We start from the raw sequence: 12126 nt of genomic DNA, 5'->3' as shown, positions 1-12126 counted from the left end.
CCACTTTAGTAGAGAATAAAATATAATTAAATAATCTTTCTAAGGCAGATTAATCTGTAAAATAACATTAAAAACACTCTTTTGCATTCACGCACTGCTATAAATTAACACATATGCAATTGAGGAAGAGTCTGAAAGAAACACGCCACAACTTTTACTGCAATATCATACTACAACAAATCAGATAAAATATATTAAACGTACAGACCTTCTAACAACTACACATAGTTTTCACAGATATCAGGGAAACAGATGTAATTGATCAAACCCCACTAAGAGCTTCTTACAAAGTGTCTTTGCCTTGATCTTAAGGTTCTGCTAAGAAGGCAGTTAAGAAGGAATCTTGGAAAAACCTTTATCTTAGCTCTCCTTCTTAGCTGAACCCTTCTTAAAAGCATTATTATGTCCTTAGGAACAATAGAATCTGGGAAATGTGGTCAACTTTGGTTTCCAGTGAGTTTACACATCTTGACTCTTGAATAAAGAGTTTAACTCCATTTTAAATATTTCAGTAAGGCTCAGAACATGTTTTTTTAACTAAAACAATTAATTATTTTAGTATTTAATTGATTATAAATCGAGTAGTTGCTATTGAAATATTGCTCAAGATTAATATTAATACAATAAACATCCTACATTTGTGTATTTTTCATCAGCGATGCAACTCACGTTCCCAACACGCATTTATTTACCAATAAAATTAATTACAAAACCTCCTACTGCGCTCAAAACACTCAAACGTATGTTACTCCAATAGTTATTGCGACCCTAAATACAGTGGAGACAAGTCATCAGTCCTTTTGAAAAAGAGTGTACATTTAAACATCTTACCTTGTGTAGTCTCAGACCAATGTAGTGAAGCAGCATCTGGCACACTGCGAAATCTTCAACGCCTCGACTCAAGATTTGCCAAAGATCTTTTTTGTTTGGCATCCTATTTCTGCGGCAGTCAAGTTCCTTCCATAGATCGCCTGACATGTGTCCTGTTGGAAGAGTCCTGACGATCGCTCGAGTTCCAGTACAAACAGACTTGGTCACCTAAAATTAGAGTAAGATATATCAATCTTTAACACCAAGATCAGAATCATTTAACACACTCAAGAGACGTATTAAGATTTTTTTTTTAACTATACCTTTTTGTTGTTCTTGAAGAACCTCCTGACCAGAACAGTTGAACGCTCTCTCCGGTTTCTCACAAAATCTGCATCATCCAGAGAACCTTCTTCCTCCTCCTCATCATCATCATCAGTGCTACTGCTCCCCTGCTCTTCATGCCTCCTGGTTGTTATCATGGTCTCCAAAGAAGCCCGTCTTAAGAAGAAACTTTCCAAGGAGCACTTCTTTACTCTGGGCTTTCTGTTGAGCCTCTCCAAACTTGAATAACCATCTTTGAATCTATTACGGTGATTCCTCTGGCTTTCCAGTTGGGGAGAGTTACAAGGAGAGGGTGTTAAAGAGTTGGGTTCACTGGTAGAGTTTGAGGGGTACGTTGACGTCTAGAAGCAGAAAAAATAAAACTAGAATTGATGCGCCCACAGTAGCAATACAAAACAATAACTTAAATTAAAGCTCATTATTCATTCCCACCGATTTCTATTTGTAATTACACTGAAAACACATAAAATCAACTTGGAGAAAATGCCTCTAAACAAGCATCTTTGCTCATTACCTTGTAGAAGGCCAGCATAGACACGGGCATGCTACTCCGACGGATGTGGCGCAGGTGTTGCCGAGTAGAGGAGTTGAAGTGAGGACCGGGATCAGGGATACTCCTGGGGTTCTGAACAGATTTGGGAGAGTCTGTGGTTCCATTTGCATGCTTGCAAATGCTGGCATTGTTGTGCTGGCATTTGTTTTTCCTTTTGTTTGCATGAACAATGTCCGGTTGATGCAGATGCTCCTCTGAGGTATCCCTTTTCTCATTTGCTCTTTCAATTTTTCTATCGAGAAAACGCTCTTGGCAAGTCTTTCCCTCTGTGGAGTCGTCCAAACAGTCATATTGTTTGTCCAGAATGTTCCCTTCATCGTCTTCGCAACTCAACTTCCTATAGAACAGACCTAGAGGGCTGCTTCGCTGTTTTGATTGCCACAACTGCTCGGAGTAGATCTGTGTTTGCTGGCTGTCTGTTGAACGTCTTGCTTCTCCGCTTGTCTTGAATCCAGATGATGGCGGTGAAGTTCGCTCGGACAAAACAACAGTCTTGACCATTTTCAGATTTTTTTCAGAAGTCATGATAGTCTGCCCGGTCTTATCTTCTCTTATTGGGACTGAAAAGTAGAGAAAAAAAATGGTTTAGGTTTAAATTTGTGTTGTATACATGGCTTTTATGGCGCTTTATACAATATATACAGGTATACTGTATATAAATGCAACTTGAAGAAGCATTATAAAACAATAAGACTTTTTTGCTTCATATTTTAAGTAATGATTGGTTTGGTTTAGAGCAGTCATGATGCATTAATATAGCTATTATTTTCAAAATGCTCTTTACTTCGCAGCTTTGTCTGGATAACCTGTCCAGAGAGTCTTAGATGTCATGTGACCACAAAAATTCTTTACAGTAGTTGGTCAGAAAGAGTGTTTTCATATGAAGTACAGACTTTCTGAAGTTAAAACCAGAAACTAACTCAATAAGAGTCGTTTTCTTGTTTTGTAAACAAATGTATTGGCCATGCGTAATAAAGACATGAAGACATTCCACTATTCTGGAGTAAAACAGAAGCGACATGATCAAATTTACCTATTACTGCCTCAGTGAAATATGGTTTACAATAAGCAGGCAATAAAAACCATGGTAATTATAAAGAGAAACAGAAAAAATAAGTTTATAAGTAAGTATATGAAAGTACAATAATGCAATTTCATTATATACATAAGATTAAGATGTATAATCATTTATTTACCAATTTAATTTGAATGTGAATCAAAAATAACTATGGACGAAGACACTGGTGCTTTATTTACAATTTTTTTAACCCAAGGACAAGAGATGCTTCCAAAATAGACAAATAAATAACAAGAAAGTGTACTCCTACGGAAGATTGAACAAGTTATGTTTAGAGTTTAAAAAAATACCAAACATTCAATTCAAGTTGTTTAGAGAAAAATAGCTACATTTCTATACATTCCTTTTACAGGTACATCTCACATAATTCAATGTTTGTGATCACATTTATTTAATAAAGTATGTCTTGAACCAACCAGAAGTGCTCTAAATTTGAACATGAATTGAATTGGTAACGAAAGAGTGAAAGGTTGCCAGCCATGTGTTGACAATCTGTGCGTGTGTTGGGGAAACATGGGCTTTGCGGCTGTACTAATGACTAGAAATAAAGAAACACACAGGAGACACTGAGGGAAAAGCTGGGGAACGTTTTGCTAAATGAAGTTTATGGTTGCAGTTAAGGGATTGTGGATGTGTGTACGCACTCATTCTCGTTGGTGGTGGTCGGTATCGCTCGCATAGTTGTCCACTGACGGAACCTGAAAGATAAACACAAGAGAAGAACGATGAACATTCAATAAATCCAAGTAATATTGATTATACATCAAACTTTAAAATGGCTGAAATGTTTTATTTGTGAAAGTGACTTGATGCGTCTTGATTGTTTGGCTGGATGACATAATTTTGCCAAACTCGTCATTTTAGCATGTTAGCATCATGTGTTTAAAACCACACATGCTTGATGAAGATGCTGAGGCTGGAATGTAGGAGTGACTGCGAGGGGAGGACCTGTCTCCTAGTTACACATTCACCCAAAGTGTGTAGGGGAGAGGATAAATACTGAGGAGCAGACAGCCAAGCGCTTAGCTCATTGACTCTGTAAAATCATGCACTCCTGCCATGTTTTTGTCCTCCCCATTCCACATTGACACACAAGTGTGTACGCTCCCAAATGTCCGCAGACTTTTTTTCAGAGCCGAGTGTTACCCCCACACAAAATAAACATCACCAGAGTAGATGAAGGATACAAGCAGCTCATTCATGACCAGACACTGAAACTTCACACGACTTTCCTCCCGACTACAATGTGCCTTTTATGAGATGTGGAAGAAAAAAAAAATGTGTATTGATTTTATATTAATTATCGCAGATCTCCATCAGGAAATTAGGTTTTCAGTGCACAGCAGACGATAGAAGGTACAGAGGTTTCATAAAAACAATAACAAGAACAAAGTGCAAATAAAAAGAACAACAAGTTAAGAGATAAAGTGCAAATATGAACTCTTCTTCTCTCTGCTCCTTTTGAATCTCAATAAATATCTTGTCTTGTAATATGAAACTGTAAACATCTGTAAATTGGTTGATTGTACCAAAAAAAAAAGTTAATGTTTGCAAATGTATGATATATTGTGTACACACAACAGAAATGTGGTCAAAGTGTACAATTGTTAAAAAGGTATAAATCCATGATTATTAATGGAGCTAAAAAATATATATGTTTTTAAAGAAGCAGACAGCCACTTTGAAGAGGTCGCCAACATTTCCAGTAATAGGCATAAAGACCAGGATGCTGTTGCTGCCAAAAGTTGGGTTAGGTGGAAGTTTTTGAAGGTGCCACAACTTACAGGAAGGAAAAGCATTTCATTTATTAAATGTGTACTTAGAAAATGTGATTTTAATTGTGGAACACCAAATATACTGTATAAATTCATATTAAATGTTGACAACATATATTTCAGGATAAAATGATAAAATGTACAGTTACCCAACAAGAAAATCTCGCAAAAATATATTCATTCATTATTTTGTGACTAAAATGCACACAATGGCACTGTTGTAAATGGTTAAATGTCAATGTTCATTTGCAATTACGGTTCTAAAATCTTCTAATGTCATGTGTGGGCAACAAAACACCCTCAAAACTAATGTGTCGTCATATACTTGTTATTAGTCGGACTATTATATTCAATTGGTTGTTATTTTGAGGTACCATCATATCCTACCGCATCAGATTTTAACAATTTTTTTTTTGAGGGCAGAAAAATGCAAAAGTAAACTTTACTTTATGATTCAAACTCTGGTTAAACATCATGTATCATCATCAGCATCAGAATCCAGGTCCTGGATAAACAACATTTCATACTGCGTAATCTGCTGTAAGTGATGTGAATACAGTTCTAAACCTAACCAAACAACCGGTGGAACAGGTGGAATACCGTGACTGCAGATTAGATATGTCAGGTGAACAATAGAGTCTAGCGAACTGACACTTTATTGCTGTTCACTCATGTATTTAACAAAAACATTTGTCATCAAGCTGTGGATAATGTTAGTCATTTTCTTAATAATTTCTCCCTGGAAAATAACCTTGCTTCTTGTCCTAGGGCGGTGCCAGTCACATGCCTTGAGGAACTAATCATGGTTACCTACACTTATAATCTTGTCTTTTCAGCCGTGAAATAAAAAGATATCTCACATACAAGTTTTTATTCTTGTACATCATTTCTATAACTTAAGAGTGACATCTTGCCAATTATTGTTTTGCTTAGTGAGTTCATTTATCTAGACCCATTTTTAACCTATGACCTTAAATGGCCTTTGCTTTTGGAATCTGATTGACAGCAATTAAACAGGTTAAACTAGACTAGTGAAGCAATCGTGCTTTAACACGCAGGATGTGGCGACATGTTTCTACATGCTGATTTATGTTCAGGAATCTTTCCACGATAATTGATGATGTACTAGAAACAGAGTCAAGTCATGGCACTGTTGCATAAACTGGAATGAGAAGATGGAAATTTATTGGGGGAAATTTTTTCACCGATTATAATAATTAAAGCTTGGAAAAAGTGGCATATAATTTGCCAAAATGTTGGTTGACTTTCGCAGCAAGATTTACTTCAAGAGACTTCGGGTCAGTAGATTAACTGTTAAAATATGCCATTTCTCTTTTGGAGCTCCTTTATCAGAAACTGACAATAAAGACTATTTGTATAAACAGTCTTAAGCAAATCTTTGAGTATAAAACTTAAGTCAGCATTATTTTAAAAGACCCACAATAATACATGTTTGGATTTGCAGCAACAAAAACAAGCTAGCTTACTTTAGTATTTGGTTTTCCCAGATCCCCTTAAAGCTGGTTGAACCCCCCCATGAGTTTATCCCCACTGGCATTTCACTGTTAAGTTGTTTTCATTTCATCTCCCCTGCAGAAGAATGTACAGAATAGAGCAGTACATTTAATTTCCTGCACTACATGCCAATCTTACCTGGCAGACTGATGCCACATCTGTTAGACAAAGCCACGCTGCACGCCCACAATGAAACCTCATTTCTGTCTGAGATGAAGCTATAAATCATTTAAACATATCATTTATTCATAAATAAAAAGCAGATTTTAAAAGGTACAATGAGCTAAATGAAAGTGACCATATGTAAACAGGAGTATTTCAGATTATTGCATTTATCTTTTAAAACAACCCTGATATAATTATTTAAATCTCTTCTGATAAAATACATACTGTTCATCTCATGATTGGAATCGTCTCTGACGGGGAGGTGACAGTGAAGAACATAAAAAGCAGGTCACAAGTGCATTGACCAGGAAACTACTCAGAATTACTTCTACCCTATTTCATGCATTCATCATTTTTGCTAAATAAGACATACTGGCAGAGAAAAACACTCAGTTGAAGAGATAAACAACACTTTAAACGAGGGTAAAAGGGACGGTTGGGCACTACAATATTATGAATAATAGCAATGCCACTTTTCCTTTAACACTAACACACAATAAACGCGCAATAATAAAAGTATTATCACCCAGGGTGAGGACTATGACACTTTAGTATTACGTGTGACGGTGAATCCCAAGCAGTTTCAGTTTAGTTTAATTGCATTTAGGAGTGTATCATAATAAACTGTATGTCGACGTCCACCAGGCATGAAGATATGAGATATCACTTATTCATTGATAAAGACATGCTACAAGTGTACACAGTCTCAAAAGCGGGTTCTAAGAAAATAGTTGAACGATGGTTAACAAGTTGGTTTTCTGTGACAGAATCTGGAGAACGCATTGGATTAAAAAATGAAGGAGTTATGTTGCGTTTGTAGACTTTAAAATGTTGTTTCACCTTCCACTACTTGTTTTATCATTTAAGGTTTTGTTTTGTTTCTAAAATGATTGATGTCTTTCTTTATTCTCCATTAATTTTCGAGTACATATACATTTTATTACAGAAAGTATGTTATAATCAATAAAGAATTTCCTAAATCCTCATCTTATTGTATGGCTATCAAGATATCTGGCATGAAACAGAGATTTTATTATTTTTCCATATTGTTCAGCCGTAATACCGTCATCTATATCACAATTAGAATGCTGCAATATGTTGTATGAAATAATAAATGAAAGCAAATGTATCAGCAGAACTACTTTGCAGAGTTTAATTTTTTTGCTTTGGTTCTGAAAAAGCATGAAGTTGTGAAACAAAGTATGAACTCCGTCCAATGTCTGTCCTGAACGCGACTCTGGACATGTCCTAGAGAATTATTTCCTTACGGAAAAAACTTTTTAGCTTTTAAAAAACTTGGAATCTAATGAGTTGGGTTCTCAGAAGGTTTTGGAAAGCGTCGCCCGAATCATTATTATGCCTTCACAGCGGGGCCTTCACTCAAACATAAAAGCCTTTTCTCCTTCTCATGTTCATTCATGAGGGATTATTTCTCAACTCATCCAAAACTATGACTCATGGCCACCATGTGACTCGCACCAACCCCGCCATGAAAGGTTAAAGTGCTGGTCAGCGACGAAGCTGGATCTTTAATCACCTTACCCTTTATTTTTTTTACCTCAGTTCCACAGAGCACACTTGAGCCGGCAGAGAACGAAAAGTGCAAAGGTAGGAAAAAAACAGAAAGAAAAATCTCTAATGAGTTTTTGAGTCGACTCTGCTGTTGGAACTTTCTACAGACTCAGCACTGGATCTCGAGCATTCCAGAGGCATAAGAAGCATGAAGGGGTGAGAAGGATTCCCCTGTTGGAGGGAGGGGGGTCAACAGAAGAAAGCTTTGCAGTGTGATCACAATAGGGTGACACACATCTCAGGAACCTCCAAGAGGCCACATGTGGTAAGAAGAGAACAGAACAAAGGAATAGATGTTAAATACATTGACCTAAAGTTAAATTAAAGGAATTTAAATTGCAACCAATCTCCTAGTACACCTTGTTCCGAGTAAAGTTTGTTGTTGTAGGTAAACTGTTAACAAATCAACATATTCACAATAAAGAAAATACGTTATATTCTTTTAAATGGGGCTACAAACCAATAGCTTAAGTGATTGAAACAAAATGGATTTACTGTTTATTACAACGTTATTTAGTCCCAACAAAATCTGAAATACACTGAGAATATGCATCATATTTTATCCTAAAGAAAAAAGAAAGGGTTAAAAAAATACACCATTAACACTTGCAGGTATGTTTCCCAGGTTGGACAATCAAAGTGAGAAGTTGACAGTTCTGCTGAGGAAACTGCAGCCACCAGAACCGAGGCTTTCATGCGAGCAGCTCGCGGAGCATATGGTTTTGATTAGTGAGCAGAAAAACACATCAGTGGAAAGTGTATAGTGAGAGAATGAGAGAAGGATTGTGAGAGAGTTTGTCCAGAAAACGAAGAAGGTTGACTCAAGACGGGGCCGATACGTTTTCTTGTGTAATGAATGAGTGTGTGTGTGTGTGTTCATGTGTTTACAAAGAATAAAATACGAGTCGAAGAGTGAAGGGGAGGGTCAGTATCTGTTTCTGAACACATAAGTGATGATAAACAAAACCCATGTTTAAATCAGCTGTTGGTTCATAAAGGTGAACCTTATATACTCTCGACACAAAACTTTAACTTATAAAATGTTCACCCAAATCACCCTAAAGTGTTCGATGGACTGCTCAGCATTTTATAGTTGAATTACGTAAATGTTTGCATCAACAACTAAGAAACTGGATTGGATAAACACACTTCTTTTCTTTTTAAAACAACCCATTATGATTGTTATTGTAATTTTTATTAACAATAAACTTGGGAAGCATGAAACACACACACTGTTTTCAAGCAAACATGTCATCTAATAAATAAATAAAAAGTAAATAAAAATAAATACTTTGAAATGGCTGCCGTTTGATGAGTGTGCACATTTTTAACTACATTTAAATGCAAGGAGAGTGAGTGGAAATTGTTGGATAAGTTCAACATTTGAAACAGTGGCATCACAGGACCGGATATTTTCATTTCTGCTGAGAAATATATATTTTTTACTTAAGGCAAGTGCTTTTTTCTTGCAAGAAAACATTTCCTTGGTTTCAGACTTAAGAATGGGGTTTGTTTTGTATACAATGTGGCGACAGCATCTGTGTGGGTGTTTCTGGCTCGACTGATTGATTCACTGCTATCACTCTACTCCTTCACACATAAAAATAGTCACGTTTATTTTAATGAGTCAGTCATGAGTCAGTCATGTACTTTATTTTTAACTTTTTTTAAAACATGTCTTAACTGGTGAACTCTTACTCAACAAACATGATGCAGTTATTCCACATCCCGCCCCATTTTTTATTTATTGTTTTATTGTCAAGTAGTCAAAAGCCAATATCTAATCAACTTTATCTAACCAACCGTCTGTCGGACGAACATCCTCCAGTGTACAACTGTAAACAGAGGTCTGTAGTTCGAATCTATCCTTGACTCCTGATAAATCAGGGCACAGTAAAAAAGATTTTAGCTCAAACATATATAGTTTTCTGTGAACAGAAACCTACTTTAGTGTTCGACAGATCATCTCAAAAGAGACTTAAACCAGCAGGATTTGGGTCACTTTATACAACTAGTATAAGATTGTGGGACAGTTATAAAACCAAACGACAAATGATTGTTTTGGTTTTTTTTAATTCATGACTGATGTGAACAATGTGTCCCATTTCTTATTTTGAAGAAAGGGTGTGTATGCGTGTGAGCGTGCGTGTCCTACCAGGCGAACACTGATTTAAAGTAAACACTTTTTAATATGGTATAAACAATACATACGGGTCGACCTGGACACATGCTGCCCTTTGCCTGTATTTATGTGGCCCTCATGTACACAAAGATCATGTTTTTTTTCTATTGTCTATGCATTTCTATCATTCATTCCTAGTCTCTTGACTGAGTGTTTCTGTTTTAGGTCGTCACCTTTTGTTGTTTGGTGAGTATTTATTTAGATTTAAGTGAATATAAATACATTCCTTGATTTTCTGGAACTCCTGTGTTGTTCTCGGTGATATCTTGACATTCCAAGTATATATTTAATTGAGTATTGTTTTGATTGTTTAAGCGCTTTGTGATCCTGGTCTGGAAAAGCGCTCTATAAATATAAATTATTTACTTACATATTTTATTTTTTTCAAAGAACATTTAAGGAAATTGTTTTTTTGTTTTTTTAATATAATTTTTGCTTGTTTTTATACTTGACGCTCCTTTACTTTTTCTTGATGGCCCCTCACAACAGCTACTGTATAAAAATGTGGCCCCTGAGGAAATACAACAGCCTACAACTGCATCAGGGTTAAAGGTCAATTGGACACATTTAAATGCAAAAAGTTTCCAAAATGACACGAAAACCACTCAAAAGAGAAAAGTCAATGTACCTGCCACATCACCTCAAGCTAATTAGTGCTAATGCTAACAACTTGTGAGGCGTGAGTGATGTCATGCAGGAGCGACACTGACAGCAGCTTTTCTTTTTTTTTTAAACCCTGCGACATGTTTGCGTTTTTACAGCTCATAAGCATTTATTGAAGTGAAAACACTGCGTCAACCTCCATTTAAGTGACTTTGACGTGCAAGTTTCTCTTTGGTTTTCGTGGCTTCTCGGGTTCACTGACAGCCTTCAATATACAAACAAACCGCAAACTCGCTAAACCCTCAGCGTGACTGAACAATTGAGTCGTGAACTCACCGAAAAGTGAAGAAAACTTCTCATCCGCGTCAGAAAGTCATCCTTTGTTGAGTCCAGCTGGAGTTTTGTTGAGGTGCTGGAGTCTTGTTGAGGTGCACGACTTGAGATGAGAGTCTGCTGCTGCAACCAGAGCCCGCTCTGACGCGTTCATGGACAGCTCGGAATATTCGCTTTCTGCTTATGTCCGTCACCGTGATAGAGGTACACTAATAATACAACATTTGTTAAAGCTACTTTAGGTGTGTGGACGTCATGTGGTTGAACAGACAAAAATAGCATAAATAAAAGGAAAAAATTGAGTTTTTTTGTTTTTTTTTTATGTACATAACTCAACTTAAAATGAAAATAAAATAAAATAATAATAATATGATATAAAGCAGGCATTAAATGATAGAATATCTATAAGGAAAAACTTCCAGGAGCAGTGGTCCGGGACATTTTACTCAACTATTTAAAAAAAAGTATACGATTTAAAGTCGTGGTATTATTATTTCATAGTAAGATTTTTTATGATCGCATCAAACTATAATAATGTAAATAAAGAAGAAACTATATTGGTTAAAAACATTTCATTTTTAGTGTGTGTTATAAGTGTTATGGGATATTTAAATAGCACTAATTCCCAAAGCGCTTATTTTTTGTCCTACAAACTTGAAGGCAGCATTTTTCATTTGAGTCAGTAGACAACGAGCTGAGGACAGGACGACAATAACGAGGAGCCTTTTGTGTGCTTTTGAGTGTGTGTGTGTGTGCGTGTGTATGGGGGTGTGTATGTGTGTGTGTATGTGTGTGTGTGTGTGTGTGTCACTAGATTGGAATGTCTGGTGTCCCACAACATGGCCCGGTGTTTAATGCCCTAAACATAATTTGTCATTTTTACAGACTAGTTTTCAGATCATGTTTCAATGCTTGTGATGGATTATTAGTTATATGTGATTTTGACCACATTCATTCATTGTGTGAATGCTGGGAAGCATTCCACTTTGACCTTACTACTTTTACCTTTACTACTAATTCCACGACTACTTCTACTACTACAAATACTACTACTACTTCTACATTTACTTCTAATTCTACTACTACTTTTAATGTTCTACTACTTCTACCTTTAATACTAATTCCACTACTACTTCTACTACTAATACTAATACTACTTCTACATTTACTACTAATTCTACTACTACTTTTAATT

General features: G+C 36.1%; 1 protein-coding gene across 4 annotated transcripts in view; it reads right to left on the bottom strand.

Moving 5' to 3' along the window:
- The window catches only part of plce1 (phospholipase C, epsilon 1), a 61368-nt gene extending 50321 nt beyond the window's left edge, over nt 1–11047 (bottom strand). For all 4 annotated transcript variants that reach the window (XM_087794052.1, XM_087794053.1, XM_087794054.1 and 1 more), the window contains exons 1-5: nt 10935–11047; nt 3431–3484; nt 1670–2268; nt 1134–1496; nt 832–1038 (exon numbers count right to left, since the gene is read on the bottom strand). In XM_087794052.1, the coding sequence (XP_087650178.1) occupies nt 832–1038; nt 1134–1496; nt 1670–2268; nt 3431–3434 (1173 nt within the window). In that variant the 5' untranslated portion in view covers nt 3435–3484; nt 10935–11047. The remainder of the gene's footprint in view (nt 1–831; nt 1039–1133; nt 1497–1669; nt 2269–3430; nt 3485–10934) is intronic.
- Between the last annotated feature and the right edge of the window lie 1079 nt (nt 11048–12126).

Source organism: Callionymus lyra, chromosome 6 (assembly GCF_982586985.1).
Source record: "Callionymus lyra chromosome 6, fCalLyr1.hap1.1, whole genome shotgun sequence".
Classification (NCBI taxonomy): Eukaryota; Metazoa; Chordata; class Actinopteri; order Syngnathiformes; family Callionymidae; genus Callionymus; species Callionymus lyra.
The sequence above is the reverse complement of the archived record's forward strand: the minus strand, read 5'-3'. Positions and strand labels throughout refer to the sequence as shown.